Raw genomic sequence first — 20569 nt, 5'->3', positions numbered from 1 at the left:
GAAAGGGAAGAGAAGAAGGAAACAGCAAGCTCTGAATAATGTTCATACAGTGATGTCACAGCTGTGACTGTGGTGTGTACACAGTGGTTCACAGTACAGGCTGCAGGATGATTGAATTACAGTAATTGTTGTCCTTGTGTAGGAGTTATTAGTCTGCATCCAAAACATGCATTATATCCACTTCATGTGTTTCCAGTTCAGTGAGGATCAAGAGCAGTGACACTGTGATATGACTCTGTAACATACTGTTCAGATTCACTCTCAGTATATCATGTTATGCTGTAATATATTATGAAAATTAATTTGAAATTGATCCCACTTCCTGTTTTTCTCTCTTTGTTTTTAGTCCATAACTCCCTCTCCAGAGCAGGGTGCACGTGTTTGGCTGGCATTGCATGAAGATGGTATCAGTGTTCTGGAGCACAACTCTGTTGTAAGAATCTCTGGTTTACCTCCCTGCATCTGTCCGCACACAGTTTCTTTCGCCTTGATTCTGTGATAAAGTTACAGATAATAGAGATGGTATTTATAAGTCAAGCAAACAGTGGAACATAAAATGTTTTCAGATATTAGACAAACTCAGTTGATGCTGTTTTGATGCTGTTGCATTAGGACTTGGACACTTACAACTCAAAATGCTTATAATTGAAACATTATTTTATGTAGCTTTAAAAGGCTCCAAATGAATTTAGTTCCACTTTGTTTTCTATGTTCTTCATTGGAAACTTTTTATACACAAATTTGTGTGTGTGTGTGTGTTCAGAAGCCGCTGGTGTCCCACCCATACAAGAACCTGATGACGTTTGGAGGCTGCAAACAGGACTTCATGCTGGTGGTGGGACAGAGCATCAGTGGCAATGCCAGCAAAGACAAACCTACAGAGAAACATCTGTTTGCTATGGACTCCTCCAAGGTTAGTGAGAGATCAGACTGTGTTTTTTAATGAATCTTGGTGTCTGACGAGTAGAGTTTATCACATCAGAACTATTCAGACACTAAAGTAGAGTTTACCAATATATTGGCTGCCAAGTAGGAGTCTTTTTATCTACCATTTATATGCTGGTTTGATGCAGCTTCATCGAATCTGTTTCACATTGATGAAATAAACAAAACAATGCCTGCATTCATAATATTACAAACTCATCTATCAGCCTAGTGCCAGCCTTAGAACAGTTTAACCAGTACCAATTGCACATTACTCATGGCCTCGTGGGAACCCTGAGAATCTAGTTTAAAGGAACAGTTCAATATTTTGGGAACTCTACTTACCGGTACTTGCTTTCATGCTAGCTTACCCCTTCTTTATGATCATCTGCTCCAGACACGCTACCAAAAGTGCTTACATTATCCTGGCATTACCTAAACTGCTACATGTAGCTACAAGCTAACATCAGGGAAATGCTTAATCTTCTCCTGCTGGTTATATTCCCGCTGGAACATGTCTGCTTGTTTTTATAAGCTTTCACTGGTGATTTTCCCTGATAAAAAGTGCAGCTCTTCAACATTACAGTCATTCCCCAGCTGTAATGAATGTGCAGAGATGGCATACAGAAGATCTGCGCAGATTGGGCTTTTTTAGAGGAGGGCTTAAAGAGACAGGCACTAAATGGAGCATCTCAGACAGAGGGTGAATGTAGGCGTTCCAGCACAGGCAGTTTAAGGAAAATAAAGAGTTTTTTGAACATTACGGCATGTAAATATGTTCTAGCAGCAACCCAAAATACAGGAATGAACCTGAAAATGATCAGAATAGGTCCCCTTTAATGTATCAGTATTGTTGTCACCCTTAAAAAAACCACATCAACACGTGTTTCCTAAGCAATACTACACAAGAGGGTGTGCTTTATCATCATTTGTGGCACAACAGTGATGCTGTCAGGACACAGAGGTCCGCATGCATCGCAAATGATGTTAAAGCACACCCTTGAGTGTAATATTGCTATTATACAACTATTACCAACAAAATAAAATATATAATTAAAATGCATTCATGTTGAGGGGCAATTAGGTCTTAAAATGAATGCTTTTGCAGCTGTAGTCTCCACTTCCATGGAATGGCATACATGTCTACTAATAACAGTCTGACTAATAACTGGAAAACAATCAGTCACATTAGTAGAGTCCTATATGTGTGATACTTAATTTCCTACTCCAGCAAGTAGGTCGAACCTTAGTAACAACCTAGCAACAGACAAGTTTTCTGGTCCCCGTTGAGCTCACCAGCCAACTTGAGCTTAACACTTTTTGGAGATCATGGGTATCCCAAACTAAATACCTCAGAGATAGACCCAAAAATGCGTAGCAAGCTCAGTCTTGTTACGACCAAGATATCTGCTGGAAAAAATGCTTCCAGTGACAGATTTAGCTACTATATTCACTACTACTATACTATATACTATATAACTTATATTGTTAAGCTAATAGCGGCATGTCACCCGGAAAGCTGATGGAGGACACAAGAAGATGCCAAACATTGCAAAGTCCAAAAGTCAAAATAAATGTAATAAAAAAAAAAAAAAAAAAAAGATAGATGTAAATACACAACATGTTATCATCTAGTGAAATGTTCTTCATCATTACATATTAATGGAATTCAGCTTTTGAAAAACAACTTTTTTACTGTGGTCACACTCCAGGGAGGCACGCACCTGCACTGACAAACAGCACCATCGATTATGTTAATTAAAGAAAGGTGACTTAATAAAAAATGAAGACTAACTCATTAAACCTGACCACTTTACCTGTAAGTATGCTGGAGAATTTCTTGTGAGTTACTATAAGAGCTGAAAGAAACTGCCTGTCATGAGCATGTGGAAGATAATTTGATTGTAAGATATCCTGACGAGCCATTTTTAGGATGCTTTTCAAGTTATTTGAAATAACAAAAGTTAGAGTTTTAGATTTACATGAACACATATATAGCATGTGTGCGTCCAGCATGTAAGCAACAACAGCAGCAGCAGTTGTTTACAGGTGTATTTGGGGCGAGACCCAGGTTATTTGTAGAAATTGAATTGCATTTTGCCATTAAAAGTACAGTTGCTGAAACAGCTGTCCATAAAGTCCACGCTGGATCTTTACCGTTTAGCAGGTGATGCTGTAGAGGTGTTTGAGGGGCTTGTATTCAGAGGCCTGACATTGTCACTGCTGGCGCTCAGCATATTGCTTTACTGTTTCCGACATGATTTCTCTTGCTTTCAATCTGCCCTTGGCCGGTTTTTGGATGGTAGTGCTCCTGATGCAGTGTTTGTGTAAATCACTGATCTGCCAGCCTCTTCAGAGATTCATGATAGCATGGATCACAGGTAATTGACACCCATCGATTAGAAGCTTTAGCCTCTTTAGGAATTTTAGATAGGTCCCACAGCCGCATCAAACGGGATCAGATTCCTTAAGGAGGCTTCAGGATAAGAGAGTAACTCTGGAATCTGAGCCAAGTCCTCAATGAGGGGTGCATCTCAAGCCCCTTGTAGACGGGAGGTTCCAGATGTAAAAGCGCATGGGATGGATTTCAAATATAGCCCCCGTTCTGCTTTGACAAGCCCTGTCACGGTGGTTTATGTGATTCTTTGCTTCCTCGTTGAAGGTGAGTGTCACATATTTGGTGCCTTAAGGCAAAAACAAAACAGGAAATATGTAACAAATTCAACCTTTTTTTTTTTTTACAGCAGCTATTATTAAAATAATTTTATAATTATTACGCTATAATACCAGAGAAGTGTTCAGCCTCTGCTCTGTGATTAACCCACCTGTTGAATCTCGTTTTACAACGAAAGATTTTGGCATTAGTGTCCTCAGACCCTCCTTTTCACTTTTACAGAAATGTAGCTGTAAGTCAAACCACGCCTTGTTAACCAGGTCCTGTGGTGTGTGGTCCCAAGTCTGCTATATAACTACTTGTTGTATTATGTTTGTTTGACTCAATGATTACTACCATTTTCCTGCTGTCTTGTTGCAAATCTTCAAGCACCTACAATAGCTGAAACAGACCATAATGAGGATTTCCGAGTGAATTAACTGTCAGTCCTCCATGGAGACACCATGCCAACATCCATTTTTTGTTGTGTTTTATCAACAGATAAGGGAGGTCACCCTCCTCATCTCCAGTTACATCAACAGTGCTCACCAGCAGAAGGCCGCCGCCCACCACCTCTCTGCCCCGGCTCTGATGGTGGCCCAGCCCATCAGTCTGAAGAGCAAAGAGCTGAGGAGCAAATCCCCACCAGCACTGGGACGTCCCAGCAAGACCCCCACACTGCTGTGAGGGAACAAAAATATCACGCCCTGATCTGATCTTAAATTTGAAAACAAAGGATTCATGAGGCCTGATGCCACTGAGCACAGCTCTTTCTTCTTATCTTCTCTGATCCTGTAGATTTGTCTTGGTGGAGCAGATTCATTTCTGGTATGTGCAATAGTCACTTCTCTGCCTACTAAAGGTAGCAAGTAATCCAGATGGGTTTGGACTTGTCTCTCTCATTTGTTTGGTATAATTTGATAACACAGACCAGCAGAGGTTGCAGCACTGATGTCATACAGGATTTCCGGAAGCTGGTGGCCTTTAATTTTAAGCAGAAACTCAGAAAAGGTGCCTCCCTCTGAGAACACATGACACTGAAGCAGTGAGCTGTATGCATGGGTACAAAGGTGTCTAGAAATAACCAAGACTCTTTGCTTAACATTCTCTAAAGACATTTTTATCTCTGTGATGAATGTGTTGCTTTTATGTGCTGACTCCAAAGAGAAAAAGTCAACACTATTTATTGATAGACTAAGCTAGGATTCTAATGTTTCACAAATCTCTCCGTGCTGTGTGGTCCATTTTATTTTAAAGATACTTTTATTGAATTAATTTCTTATATTCTTGTCTTGAATAACAATGCAGTGATACACAGTGTAGAAGAGGGTATGATGCTTTGTTAAGGAATAATTAAGAGGGTATTTTTGTATCTTTTTCTGTCCTCCTGTAGGGCACAGTAATTCTATCAGAAACTAAAACCCTCACAGTGTTAGATATTGTTGTACAATGAAGGATACTGAACAATATGATGAAAGCAGGAGGCAAGACTGCAGCAGAATAACACTGTTCAAGAAGTGCAGTGAAAATGCTCGAGGTTTGTGTGTCCCCTTTGCAATGCAATAGATGTAGAGTGGGTGAGCTGGTGGTGTCGGGTAACAGTAGTTTATAAGAGGACACCAGTTTGGACCCTTTGTGTTCTTTGTTACTGAATAGCCAGAAGAGTGGTGGAACTTTAATCATGTACAAATAGTTCAAGCTTTCCTGGTGGAATGAGTTACTGAAATCAGCAAGAGGCCTCCCCTCTGCTTTTCACATGGCATCAGTTAGGGAAGTAGCACACGGTTAGATTAATTTAGAGGAAGATGGTTAGGAGGATGTGGCAAATGAGGTACAGGTTGGTGGAAAATGTATTGTGGTCCCTGAAGGGGAAGTGCAGTTCTCCCTCTCTTCTGTTTACCTGGCGTGACACCGAATATTAAGGTATTTTAAAGAAGCAACAGGAACAGATACAGTGACCCATATAATGTAAAGATAAACTGGAAAGTATGTAAGGTACTTTAAACAAGCTGATTTTCCCTACCAGTGTTATCTTAAAGGGACAGTTCACTCCCAAAGCCATAATACATATTCTTTCTCCTACCTGTAGTGCTATTTATCAATCTTGATTGTTTGGATGTGAGTTGAGATGTCTGCCTTCTCTCCAGTATAACTGAACCAGATGGCACTCAGCTTGTGCTGCTTAAAATGCCAAAAAAATACATTTGAAAAACTCAACAGCAATGTCTCTTTCCAGAAATCATGACCTGGTTACTCAAGATAATCCACAGACCTTGTTGTGAGCAGATTCATGTAGGAACTATTTTCTTCTACATCTGCCAACCATGTTATTGTGCAGAAGGAAGCGTGCATCTACTGCTAGCTCACCTAGCACCACTGAGCTAGCTAATGTGACAGCTCAGCTGAGGAGGACGCCATTAATGTTTACATCTTGTGCTGTCACAAGTACAAGCCTCTTGTCCATGAGTAGATGCACACTTCCTGTGCGGTGATACAACTGGCGGTTGTAGGTCAGTAATAAGAAAATAGCTCCTATGAAACTGCTCATAACAAAGTCTGTGTACTATCTTTATTACCCGGGTAATGATTTCTGGAAAGAGACACTGCTGTTGTGTTTTTCAAATGTATTTTTACAACAGCAGACATCTCTACAGCGTATTTCTCCAACAATCAGCAAATCACAGCAAAACGATCTAGATAAATAAATAGTACTACAGGTAAGAGGATGCATATGTGTTTTTGATTTTTGGATGAATGGTCCCCTTAAGCCTGTATACAGTGAGTATTGTCAGGTATTATATTTATTTGTCATATTAACTAATCATGTTTGGAGTAAGTCTTATAATGCTTGAATAAAGTAAACTACAGCAAACAGGCTACTGGTTTCAATGAGTGTATGAAATCATCTGTCATATAAACAAGTCATTCCCACTAGGCAGCTATCCAGATGCATGCAAAGTGAGACTCCTTTTTTTTCTACTTCCTGCAGTTTCGCTCCCCACAAAACCAAGCCTCCTCATTGGTGCAAATGTAACGTGACGTGTTGATACCTGCAGCAGGTGCCTGACAGCAAGTGACGCACCCTCATTCCTGTAGTCTTTCACAGAGAAGAGAGAGGGGGTGGGGGAGGATATAGGACACCTGACCTGCCTGAACTAGTTAGAGACATGCTTTTGTCCCTGTGTTGCTATGGAGACAGAGGGAGGGAGGGCTCACAGGGGAGAAAAACTGGGTGAGGCAAGCGAACTAGCAGGCAAATGATTAATGATAATACTGATAATATATGATGATAATGATAATCTATATATATATATATGATTCCAAATCAAATGTATTACTGATATGTACTTTCAAAGCAAACATAGAAAATAGATTGCGTTCACATGCTGTTAACAGCTTTTTGGTTGCAGTGTTGTGTCACCTTTGTGTCACTTAAAAAGTAAAGATTCAACCTTCAGTGGGACTTCATTTTGACACAAAGGTTAAACAGGGTCTGCATCCTCAGGTGCTGCCTCCAGCTGTAGCACACCCACACCAAACACTGAACACTGGAGTCATGTTGTGACATGATAGCCATATATTCTTTACCTCCATAGTTGCACCTAAATTTCTGTTCTTGTTTCCAGTTTGTTGCGCAACAAATTCCCACCTCACACTCTATGCTCAACTGGAAGATTGTGCCATTTTAACTTACGAATAATCACCACTGTGTTGTTTCTTGAATTCCCTTAGGCTGAGTATTTGTTGTGTACATACTGCATGCATTCAGTTATGAGTGAGCCAGAACCTGACTGACAGGTTGAACGCAATGCCAAACAGTTTCAGAGATATGGCTAGAAATGACTAACTACCTCCCTCTACACTCACAGGTGTTGTCATACAGCAAGGTAGTCTCAGCCAGCCAGTATCACCAATACATGAAGCAAAGTCGCATTCCACAAGTCTAAGCACAAACATCTTTCACTACCGCCGTGCAGGTTGAGAAGAAATGTTCGACAGTAGGATTTTCTGTCATGTCAACCAGGGCAGTGTTAACAGTCAAAACAGGATTGCCACTCCCATTCAAAAGCTCATCTGGGAAGGAAACCTGCATTCAGCCTGAGGCATTTAAACAAAAGGTTTACTGCGAGCCACAACAAGCAGTCATTTTATGAGACAAAGAGGTTTAAAGCGTTTAAGGACCTCAACAAGTTTTTAGTTGACTTTATAAGGTTTTGAGTAGCAGAATGATTTTGATCTTGTATGAGGATGAGCACCACAACATGCAAAAGTGGTGCCCACGGTGGTTTCCTCTAGCTTGTTCCCTTCCCCCACACAATCTGCTGTACTTTTCCACTGAGACCAAAGTCTCCAATAAAGACACCTGCACCACACCAACAGTCTTTTAAAATATATTTTTATTAAAAACAATCCAACAAACACACATAAGTAAGAAACTGTACAATCTATGACGTGGAATTTAAACCGTTCAACAAGTTCTAACAATAAAATGTGGCATGTGCCAGGCATATTTTAAAAAGCACAGTTCTTTATGGCAAATAGATTGGACGATGCGTTAAGACTTTTACACAATTTATAAATAAATGGCGGTACCAGTAGTGCCATCATCATCATCATCATTTAAAAAAAAAAAAAAAAAAAAGCAAGTTGATTGTTCCTTTACAATCTGTATTCCTCAAGTAAAATGGTACAAATGGCACACTCCCACTGCAAAAAAAAAGTTTATCCAAAAAGGTGATGTACAAGCTGACTCTTCATAGATTCCCGCTAAGATGAAGACTTTACATGGGCTCCATCTCTCTTTGCTGAATTAAAAAAAAAAGATGATAACAGGTCAGTAAAACACATCCTGTAGTGTAAAAAGTAACCTTTACACAATAATATATATATATATATATATATATATATATATATATATATATATATATATATATATAAATAAATAAATATATATATATATATAAATATATATATATATATATATATATATTTATTTATATATATTTATATATATAAAATATATTAAAAAAAAATATATATATACATATACATATATATGTATATATATATATATATATATATATATAAAAATATATAAATAAATATATATATATATAAATATAAATATATATATATATATATATATATATATATATATATATATATATATATTTATTTATATATATAAAATATATTAAAAAAATCAAATATATATATACATATATATATATATATATATATATATATATATATATATATATATATAAATAAATATATATATATATATATATATATATATATATATAAATATAAATATAAATATATATATATATATATATTTTTTTTTTTTTTTAAAAAGTAGAATAAACATACATCTTTCTCCATGTAGTAGGCCAGTTGGGTCAGGTCACTCTTGCGGTCTCCCTTTGGCTTCTCCACATCCACCACAATCATGCGGGAGTCAGGATCATACTGCAAGATGACACACAGGGATCGCTTAGTGGGGTATTTTTATAATGCTGTTCTAAAAATTAAATACATTGCGTGGAAATGTGACAAAAATGTATGTGTTTTTACCGTACTGGACACTCACCTCAACATTTGACACCATGTCCTTGTTAAAGTTGTCATACCGTTTGTGAATGGCATCAGCAATGGCACTGTGTTAGGCAAGAAATTACAATCATGAGACACTGAACCTGATGTTAGCAATGTGGGTGTGTTTTAATTGATCAAATTAGGATTATTAAATGTACTTACGTCTTCAAACCCTTGGTATCCACTGGAGTTGTCACAGGTTTGTGTGTCAGCTGAAGACGAACAAAGCTGGAGGAAAATAAAAATAAAAAAACATGAGCATTTAGGGTTGAACACCTCAGCTATTTGTGCAGTCCTCCACACCGACGAGGATGACAGTACTTACTAGGTCTCCACCAGCTTGTCACACTTGAGACTCTTGTCCCCCTTGTCAGTTCTACGAACGCCAGCACTGTTGACACACCAGCACTCCTCTGTGTTGTTGCACTGCTTGGCCTTGAACTTGCCGTCGTTCTCACACTCTGGGTCATAGATGCCATCGTTGTCCACAAAGGCTGTCTCCACTGGCTTTCCTCCTGTACGGGTGTCCTGGCCTTTCAGTTTCCTGTACATCTCAGCCTTCATCAAGAAGCACTTGGGGACCACTGAAGGTGAAACAGAACACACATCATGAGCAGGCGACAAAACAACCTGCACAGGGAAGGAAATCTACAGGCTTCATCTATTTTACTCACATCTCTTGCAGTCCAGTGTTTGTTTCACATTGTTGCCAATCAGGAGGGTACAGGTACATGGATTTCCATCACAGTTGGCCCACTTCATAGTGTCACATGAGCCTAAGCAAAGAAGAAAAGAACTGTCATTCAGGCTGAAACACAATCAATGTTTAAACGACTATTAACTAAGCAAACCCTGACCATAACTTTAAGTACCTGAAGAGCAGATCAAGTTAAATATTATTAACTGTCAAACATAATCACTATACTGATTGTATTTGACAATTTACAACATAAACGGACAGACGCTAATAGTATGATTTAGACAAAAAAAAACAAAAAAAAAAACACCAAGCATAATGTATCACAGGATTAGTGTAAGCCTGATTAATGGGGGATGTATTGTCTTGTCTGTTACGGTCTCATAAACCGAGGGGAGACGTACAGCAGGTAGACTAGCAGGTTTATCAAACACCTGGGCGTTGGTTTCTCTAAACAGACAAGTCCCCTGGGAGCGGGACAAATCCTCCCAACCCCCACTCAGCAACGAAACTACCTGCGTTTGATATCCAAACCGCTTTTAGTCCAGTTTGTTTTCCATCTATTCTAACTAATAAAGCTACTTTAAAAAGGAATAAACATTACACTTCAGGTAAGAAAGCTGATTAGAGATCGACTACAAGCTGTTAAAGCACACACAAAAAAGGTAACGTTTTAACTAACTCTTCCTTTTTTTGTAATTAAAGCAAAAGTGCTGAGAAAGCCTTCTGAAGTTCAAAGAGCTCACAATTAAGCTACATTAGCCCAAACTGCGTTGTAAGGAATTTTCAGACTAATAAAAGTTATTAAGTCAAACTACTTACAGCTTTGAGCGTAGGCTCCCGCCGCAAAGGCAGCAACAAGGAGAGCAATCCAAATTTTCATGATGAAATTAATAAAACCTAAAAAACAGTTGATGAAAAAGTTTCCCTCGTCTGCTTTCTATCCGTCTGTCGTCCTCAGAGGTCAAAGATAGAGTGAAGAATGGCGTCCGAGCACACAAGGCTTTCTTTTACTTCCTGCAGGTGTGTCCTGGTCAAACCTGTTTGGAGAGAAACTCAAGAGGCGCGCGCACACAAAGGTAAGGACTCCAAATGGCACGAGCACTACTAAAGAGAAGTTGTTGGAGCTGATTGTTGATTGTGTTCCTTTTGGTTGTTGTTGTTCAACTGATGAGGAGGTGGTATGAAGTGAATTTAAAGACAACTAGTTTGTTGACGTCACTCTAATATGCATAATCTATGAAGAGAGGGGGGTGGTTTGTAAGGCGCACCTTTTTTTCCGGTATGACCATATTTGGTCTCTCTCGCTCTCACTGGCTTTCGACATATTATTATTTCAGCATGTCAATAAATCAAAATCTTCGTAAGTATCAATGATACTCAAGGAAAATAAAAAGTAAAATAGACACTAATGAAAGAAAATCTCTACATTTCTGTCACCTTTATACTTAAAGAACTGTGATTTGTTAAGTATCATAGTTTATAGTTGCTTTTAATATGTAAGTGTTTACATATTCTATTGTAATATGTTGTACACATCTCTTCAGACAGTTTATTATACCTATGTAAGGTTATTCATATATTCTCATTATGTTTCATTGTACCATTATGATATTACTGTATGATATTTTTAGCACTCTGTAGTAGGTGATCCCTCAGCTACTTAGACATATATCATATACAAAATCTTGAGCTACATTCAGACCATTTAGCTGTGTCCTTGTAAATATTTTACATCATACACATCATACACCTAAAACATACCCGAAACTCACAGCGTTTAAGCAAATCATTCTAAATTTGTATCTTGTTTATTATAAACAGCATGTGACATGATGACATCATCAGCTGTCCGAGCAGGTGTATTACCTGACAGAAACCAGAGTTTAGGAAAGTATTTCACAGGTGTTGTGAGTCACGCTGTGTTGGATGACACTGCTGAGTCACCGCCTCTCAGGTCTCATAGAGATTATCTGTCTGAGAAATATTCTCACAAGCAGTGCACCAAATATTTTTGTCCATTTGTTTGTTTATGGCAATTGAGAATCAAGTGGGCAATGTAGGCCACAAAGAACAGAAAAGAGAAGATGCCCTGCAGAGTGACGAAATTAAAAATTAGCTTTATTTAAAAAAAAAAAGAAAAAGTAATGCTTGTACGAAATAATTAAGTTGTGAGTATGGTAGTAGGGGCGGTCTTAGCTGAGGCAGGAAATTTCCCACAGTGGTAACTGGGTTAGGGCGGAGGTGCACCCTAGAACACATGTGTGCACCGTCAGGGGCAATTAAAAAAAAAAAAAAAAAACAGCTGCCGAAGAAATGTTGTCCTGTAATGTCTGATTATGCAACAACGTGTGAGACATGATGGGCAGTGATGGGCGGAACGATTCTTTTCTTAGTATCGGTTCCTTTGAGTTGATACATGTAAATGTATGGAACCTTTTAGACCTTCGGAGTTTTGACACTTTTTTGTCATATCGTCCATATTGTTGCCTCACTACAACTTAAAGATCATGAACACACGAAAGCTGGAGGAAGGACCATTTGTACTTGAATGCACCATTTGCCAAAGTTTCAACTTGAGCCCAATTCAGTAACTTCATGTTGACTCACCATAGCAGGCAGTATGAGCAGTACCCTGTGATAATAGCAAGTGTGCGAGTGGGAAGTTGGAGATTCCTGAGCATTGAGCTGTTCGACAGGCTGACACTTCAGACACTGAAAAGATCCATTCAAGAAGATTTGTTCGTCCATTTTCACCCATCATGAGTGAGACACCCAAAAGCCATTTTTGACAAATTATTCTCACTCACAGTTGACATTGAGATATCTGTTTTAATCTTTTCTGTAAAAGTAAGCTAGTGGACGTTGTATTTGTAAGACAAAAGTCTTTAATTGCAGTTTTGAAACAGGCAGTTAGGACTTTTCATTTCTGCTGCCCTTTTGCAGCTTTGTGTTTGCTAGGGAATTACATAGTCTATTAGGACCTGTTTTAAATAACTATTAATATTTTGCCTGGCAACCAACAGAGACTTCAGGAAGAGGCCATGTGCATATCCCCCTGTAAAACCAAATTTTTCATTTTTAATCTCTTTTTTTGTACAGATAAAAAGAACAAAACAATATATATCATGTCAATCAGTGAGCTTTAGAAATCCTAGTAGGTGGATTTCATTATATTCAGATAGAGCAGGCTAAGTGTATTAAGCTGTCTGTTGCATATAATGTGATACCGACCAGATAGACATGAAATCAATATCAAAAGAAGATGATATCAATCTTCTTATTTAACTCCCAGCAAGAAAGTAAATGAGTGTATTCACCAAATTATTTCTTTTAAAACACTGGAGTTTACCACAAAGCATATCTTCAGTGTTGTACACAGACTAGAATTTAAATTTAAAAAAATTATATTTTGTATTTGCAGGCTTTCAGCCAAGGAGAACCTTATTTAACACACTGCGTCTCTTTATTAAGAGTGGAATACATCTGGTATTGATTTATATGCATAAAAGTTCCCGTACACCAATACATTTCTTTATTTGAGTCATGTAATGTCACATTTCTTCTCACAATTTCATGAATCCTTGCAATGCAAAAATATGCCAAAAAAAACCAGCAACAAAAAAAGCAGAAAACATGCATCAAGTTACTTTTTTGCTTGCAGCGTGGCCGATGCCATGTAAGAACAATGCGTGGCTTAAGTACTGCCAACCTATGATGCAGCAATGTGTTTACGAGAATTTCTTTAGAAACTTTGTGGTGTCAGAGTGGGAGGGTTGTTGTGCTGAAAAGAAAATATGATGCTTATAGGAATATGTTCAAACATGCATTTGACAGACTTTATTCAGGTAAAACAAGCTGCTTTGTTTTATTGCATGCAGCAAATTATACAGCAAGAGAACAGCTCACAGTGTACAGTTTTTTTTGTGGCAAAGACTACTTGTCACACACATGTATAACTAATAATGTTACTGATTGCTGTGTTGCATTCAGGTGAGCCAGAGCCCTGGTAGTGTACACGTCTCTCCCGGAATGTAGCCTTTGCTAATGTGAACAGTGACACCTGTGGTTCAGATGTCTTTACTGTGCCCCAAATACACACCGTATGCTTATACTATGAATACACACTTTAGAATACACAACTTGTAGCGTGTTGGCTGTTAGAATACACAACATGAACATACTTGATTATTTCGCACTAAAAAGAAGAGATTCATTTGTAAACATTTTGGAAGAAATAAGTAAAAATGTGACATCTTTTAGTGCAGTATACTTGAAAAATGTCTGTTGGTTGCTTGAATATTTTAGTGAGCCATTGTCAGACACATTGCTTGAGTAATTATCTACAAGCACCACTCTTCTGCTTTGAGTTCAAATGTATGATGTGAGAGAGGTCTGTAGCAAAATTATTCAGACAAAGCATAAGCCCATCTCCCTGCACCACACACACTTAAAAACAACCAAAAGAAATATTAGTGTAGGTGGGAAGCAGATTTGATCGGGGTTTTTTTGTTTTTTGTTTTTTTTTTTCAGATTTTGTGGGAATATGCAAACCTATGGAATTTTGGGAACTACGTCAGAAAAGAGATACTGTCATTTTCCAGATTGTCAATATGGCAAACAATGATGCATGCAGGTTGGTCCATTCAACTTTCATGTCTCGACAGCTACGAGCTGACATGAAATTTGGTTCCAACATTCATGCTTCCTCAGCATGAACTGTATTAACTGTGGTGTTCCCCTACCTATTGGCCTAGTGCCATCATCAGGTCAAATAGAGTTGCTACAGCTGGTAACTGGAAGTCCATATCCTCTGGACAGTCTTCCCTTTTCTGCACTCTCTCATCAGATTTGTTTTTCGGGTTTGACGTCACGTTTCTCGGAGATTATTATAATAAATGTGGTAGCTTCTTTCCACCGCTGCATAGAATAAAATGAAGAAATTGAATTAAAATTATATCGATTTAGGCATTTCAGAAATTGTGAAAACAAACAAACAAAAAGAAAAAATGACATAATAGTTTAGTGAATCGATTTTTTTCCCGCCTTTATGATAACCTATGACTAAATACCTGCAAAACTAATAAAAATCCCAGCAGCCTCATGCTACATTTTGTGTCAAGTGCCTATTAGCAAATGTTAGCATGCTAACATTCTAATTTAAAATGGTGAACACATTAAACTTTATGCTTGCTGAACAGGAGCAGGTTACCATTGTCATTTTGAGCAGAGCCCTGCTGTACAGGCTCACAGAGCCACTAATATGGCTGTAAAATGTAGACTCCATTCTGCACTGCTGTTTTGTCACTGCTAACTTCACTGTTAGGCAGTAGGAGTAGGAGTAGGCAGAAACTCTGTGACACTTTGTTTCGCCAACTGTTTCTTTTCATCTGCCAGAAAGAAGCTTCACTGTGAGAGTGTAACACACACGGTTTATGGTCAGCACCTCCCTGAGCAGAATCAAAACTGTTTTTGTTACAGTCACAGAGGTATAAGTATTATACAACCCAGATCAACAGTATTATGATTTAAATATCACAGGTAAACATTTATACAGGCCCATTTGACCAGATAGAGTGAATACCAATCATTGTAAAGCATGTACAAGTCAATTCAGCTCATATTCATAGGATTAACTGTAACACTATTCAGTTACAGTATGTTTTACCAAATAAAGGTCACAACAGAAGCAAAGATATGCAGCGTGTAACAGTTTGGTGGCTTGTGAGGAACGTTTTTAACATCTAAATGGTTTGAGAAAACTTAACACAAGTTTTTGAGTTTTTTTAAGTTATTATACTGGTATCAAAAGTGATTGTAACATGATCCACATGCATATCTTCGATACAAACTAATATCTCCAACAAATACAGAAGAATCAAACAGTACAGTTTCACTAATCCCTGCTGAACAGGTGACTGAAAGTCATCTTGGTGTCCTGTCGTCTTACAGTGAGGAGGACAAACGAAGGCCTCAGGGGACTGGTCCACTTATTGTGCGAGAGCTGACACACAAGCAGGGGAATATGGGTGTTCCCCTTCCCAGAGGTTTAAGATGTCAGGGCAGTGTGTGGTATGGTGAGGTGGGCCATTGTCCCGAGTCCCAGGGGTGGAGGAATCAAGACAGAGGTGGAGGAGAAGGAAGCGAAAGAGGCTGCTTGACAACACAGGTTCGATTCTGTGGAGAAAGACTACGAAAAGGTGAGCGATCCAGAGGAGGGGAGCTGGCACTTTCTCCCCCACCAACGACTGAGAGACCACCAGGAGACGTGGAAATATGCGGTGAGTGCAAATCTCTGCTAATGTATGCGGTACTTTTTATGTCTTTCTTGTTTATGTTGTTGGGTTGTCTTTTAGTGGTGGTTAAAGACATTAATGTCTCTTTAGAGTTGTCAAATTATCATTAAGACATTTTATGTGACCCTGACCTGAACGTTATGTTCTTAATATTTTTATTGATCTTTGTTTCATTGTGAATTTTTCTAGGATTGAAACTGAGCATTTAGATGCATGTGGCTCATTCATGGCTGTATGGATCTGCTGTATGTCTTAGTGATATCATATTGTCATTCAATGTTTATCAAGTTGTAGTTACTTAAAAAATATTGCTGGCTTAAAGTTATTTAATTGTCATGTGTGGTTATGTACAAATTCCTTTCATTTGTTTTATTTACTGATGGATTAATTTGTTCATTTGTGAATCTACTTTTTTCCCCCTATAGTTACTTAGTGTTTGTTTAGTATAGTAATGAATTGTTTTATGATTGCCCCTATTACATTTATTATCATTTACCCATTTATCATTTATTATCATCACCCATCTTGTCATTTTTGGTTTAGTCCAACTGAATTCACCTGAGCAATGAAAGAATAGCAAAAATGGCAGCAGGATATTTATGTGTGATGTATAATTTAAGACAAAAAAACCCCTAACATAGATCATATATAGTGTACGTTATTAATCCCTACAGCATCAGAGGAAGTATTCAGATCCTTTACCACACTGTAAAATTACAAGTAAGTCCTGCATTGAAAAACGATGCTTCAGTAAACGTATGTATGTAATCAGGAAAATGTGCTTAAAGTATTAACAGTAATAAAATGTCTCCTATGAGTGTTATACTATTATATATATAACACTAGGTGATACATGCAATCTTGACAAGCTCTCCAGACCCAAGGGACCCAAGAACCAGTCGGAACATATAAGAGGTCCTTTATTCCCTATGCCACACAGGCAATGAACACAGAATAACTATCAGAGAACACTATCTATCTATCTATCTATCTATCTATCTATCTATCTATCTATCTATCTATCTATCTAAAAACAGGAGTTTATTGTGTAATTGGTTGAGGTGGAGCAATTTTTTTTATCTTGAATCAGACTGTAACTAATGATCAGTTTTATTACAATTATATAACTGTAGGGAACCACTAAATATTTTTTGTATTTTTGCCTGAAATGATGACCTTAAGTATAAAAGTCTGCCATTTCACTTTCTGTCAATCGATTAATGGACCAATCGTATTAGCTCATATATTCATTCTTAATTTGTTTTATGTGCAAAAATGTAATTTGTAAATAGTAAGTAAGCCTGTCAGATAAATGTAGTGAAGAAAAAGTACATTATTTCCCTCTGAAATGTGGTGGAATAAAAGTATAAAGTGGCATTAGAGGAACATAGTCAACAAAGTAAAAGTACCTCAAACTTGAACTTATGTAGTGTACTTTAGTAAATGTATTTAGTTACATTCCATCACTGAGTCCCAAACAGAAATCACACAGCAGTCAGATGACATAAACACAAAGACACAAATAATGTGAATTAACTAAAATAATTAAATAAACACTAAGTATAGAGCCTAGAAGCAGGACAAACTTTTAAACTCTACGCACAATGTTTATTAGCAGTATAAGTCAGTAATTTTTATGGTATATGGAGCATGATTGTTCTTTGATATTAAAGGGATAGTTTGGATTTTTGGAAGTGGGGTTGTATGAGGTACTGATCCATAGTACGTGTCTTACCTACAGTAAATGTCTATCAGCACGACTCTTAGTTTGGAGGAGCAGGCAGGAGTACTAGCATGGAAGCTAAGCAATGTTGTGAACAGGGACCATGTATATTAGCCACCAAGAAGAATCCCACCTAAAAAATCAATAACATTTTAAGTGGACGCCGTCGCCATATTGAAATTATTTTCACCACTTTACCTCTCCATCAAACAGCCTGTTTAGGAGGCCGTGAATGGCTTCAGCTCCCCATCTATGTGCTTGTCAAAGCCACCAGACTCCACTGACAAAAACAGTAATTTTAGCACGCTGAACACAGGAGTCTGTCGCTGCTTCAATCAGTTAGTTAGTTTGTGTTGTTGTGTGACTTTGGTGAATCCCAACTAATTATTTGCAATGCCAAGGTCACACAACAACACAAACAAACTAACTGATCAAGGCAGTGGTAAATCAGCAGCTCCTGAGTCCATCAATGTTAAATCATTGTTTTTCTCAGTGTAGTCTGGCTTTAAAGAGAGCTATAAAATGGCTTGAGTTCAGGTAAAGCAGAGAAAAAATTCTAAATATTGTGCACACTTCAACTGTTTTTTGTTTGTTTGTTTGTTTTGGGTGGGACCTCTTTTTTTTTTTTTCCAGTACAACACATAGCTTTCAGGTTGGACTCCAACTGACATCTACTGTACATAATACACTGACTATAGATAAGTACGTCATACAACCTCACTTCAAAACATCTGAACTATCTCTTTCAATAGTTTAACATTTTGAGAAATACACTGATTCACTTCCTTCTAAAGTTTCATTTTCAGATGTTATATATAATTCTACAGCAAGGTTAGCATAGCTTAGCTTAGCATAAAGACTGGAAACTGTGGTAGGCAGCTAGCCTGGCTCTGTCCAAAGGTCACAAAATAAACCTTCCAGTATCTCTAAGGCACACTGATTAACATGTTTAATGTCTCAAAGAGTAAAGATTTCCTCAAGTTTCATATGTTTTCTAAAGGATATACAGTAAGTGTTGCTGATGGTGATGGACATCATGGCAGCTGACGTACCCATCGCTGTCCTAGTTGCAGTCCCTCGGGGAGACTTGATGTGATTTACAGTCAACAGTTCTGCATTTATGTAATGGGAGTCTGCCTCAGTACTGTCACTGTCCATCCAGAGCCTTCTCCTGAGACACAGACAATAGCCCTGCATGGCCTGGGGGGAATATTGACATTTAGATGGTAACCTAATGAGAACAAACCAGGACTGTTGTCATTATTCTCATAATTCAGCTTAACTACTTCCTCGAGCCATTGCCTGTAAAAAATATTGGGATGACTGATAGGCCTGCATAGAGCATTGTGGGAACAAATTTTGAACCAGAGCTGTTTGGTGTGTCTTCAAAACACCTGGATTCAACTTAATTTCAGACTTCCCCAACAAAATTGCAGAGGAAGGAGGTTTCTGGAAAGCTTTTAGACTTCTGAAGAAGTGGTTAAAAAAAATCTCCAGTTGGTGCCAGTGGTGGACTAGAGTCACATGACTTGGACAGCTTGACGACATGACACGAGATTAAAAATGTGTTATTTAACAAGTGTGCCACAAATCAATTCCTTACCCTTTCTTTTATTAAATCTACTACTATTCCCAACAAGCTGACACTTAATTTCCCAGATCCGCTTTGTTTAAACCAGTCCAAGAGCATGTGATCAAGTTGCAGGAAAATAAAGATACATAGGACAGAAACACACAAAATTCATTCTTTTTTGGTACTTAATAGTGCTATATGCATTATGCTATATGAAAACACAATGTCAGCACTACTTTTTTTAATAAGTTCAGTCACACTTGTTTTAACAAACTAATATACATTTTAAAAGCAAATTAAATATAAAATAGTTCTGCATTACTCTGGTAAATTGGCATTACATTTGGTGAACATTGCATTATGACTTGTTTAGGACTCGACACTCAAGTTTAGGACTTGGGACTTGACTCAGGACTTGCTTGTCTTTACTTGGGACTTGACGTGGGACTTAAGTGTAGAGACTTGAGACTTACTTACGACTTGCAAAACAATGACTTGGTCCCACATTTGACTTATGCTATAGTTCATGTGTTCTTAAATCCAATGATTAGACCTTGGATCCAAAGAGTCCCACATGGTGCTCACTAACAAAGCTGTGGTCACTTCACAAAACTCTAGTGAAAACGAATGCTCCTAAAAGTATTCCAATAATCTAAAAGTCTAATTTTATTGGCTAAACTGGTCACATCTAATACTTAAAACCTACTTTAAAATGTCATTTGTGCTGCGGGGTAAAATTAGACTTTACTATTCACATTTACATTTTCTAGGGCATTCAAACATGTTGTACCAGTGTTTCCTGCAGTTATTGTTAGTGGCACAGAACAGCTGCACATATTGTACCTTTGAACCACTTATTTTTTTCATCAAGTAGAAACAATGGGATAAATTGAATCTTTCAAAAAAAAAAAAAGTTTTATTTATTTAAAAGATATGCAAATAGATATCATTTTCAGGTTTTACAGCCTCTTTCATATTGGCAGTAAATGATATGGCTGATAAATTACCACTAATTCATAAATTACCAAAATTTAATAACCCTATATTTGAAAATCATATATATATATATATATATATATGCGATGTTGGAGAAGTTAAAACAGAA

The 20569-nt window shown here is 37.6% G+C and overlaps 2 protein-coding genes across 2 annotated transcripts in view; one reads left to right on the top strand and one right to left on the bottom strand.

The window, feature by feature from the left end:
* The window catches only part of plekhh2 (pleckstrin homology domain containing, family H (with MyTH4 domain) member 2), a 38663-nt gene extending 32214 nt beyond the window's left edge, over positions 1-6449 (top strand). The window contains exons 28-30 of the mRNA XM_049601326.1: positions 347-433; positions 764-913; positions 4079-6449. Of these exons, the coding sequence (XP_049457283.1) occupies positions 347-433; positions 764-913; positions 4079-4264 (423 nt within the window). The 3' untranslated portion in view covers positions 4265-6449. The remainder of the gene's footprint in view (positions 1-346; positions 434-763; positions 914-4078) is intronic.
* epcam (epithelial cell adhesion molecule) overlaps positions 1-11053 on the bottom strand; it is a 215520-nt gene extending 204467 nt beyond the window's left edge. Inside the window, exons 1-6 of the mRNA XM_049601079.1 lie at positions 10695-11053; positions 9850-9951; positions 9501-9759; positions 9338-9403; positions 9171-9237; positions 8949-9049 (exon numbers count right to left, since the gene is read on the bottom strand). Of these exons, the coding sequence (XP_049457036.1) occupies positions 8949-9049; positions 9171-9237; positions 9338-9403; positions 9501-9759; positions 9850-9951; positions 10695-10755 (656 nt within the window). The 5' untranslated portion in view covers positions 10756-11053. The remainder of the gene's footprint in view (positions 1-8948; positions 9050-9170; positions 9238-9337; positions 9404-9500; positions 9760-9849; positions 9952-10694) is intronic.
* Between the last annotated feature and the right edge of the window lie 9516 nt (positions 11054-20569).

Source organism: Epinephelus fuscoguttatus, linkage group LG16, assembly GCF_011397635.1.
Source record: "Epinephelus fuscoguttatus linkage group LG16, E.fuscoguttatus.final_Chr_v1".
Lineage (NCBI taxonomy): Eukaryota > Metazoa > Chordata > Actinopteri > Perciformes > Serranidae > Epinephelus > Epinephelus fuscoguttatus.
This window is presented reverse-complemented; position numbering and strand designations above follow the sequence as displayed.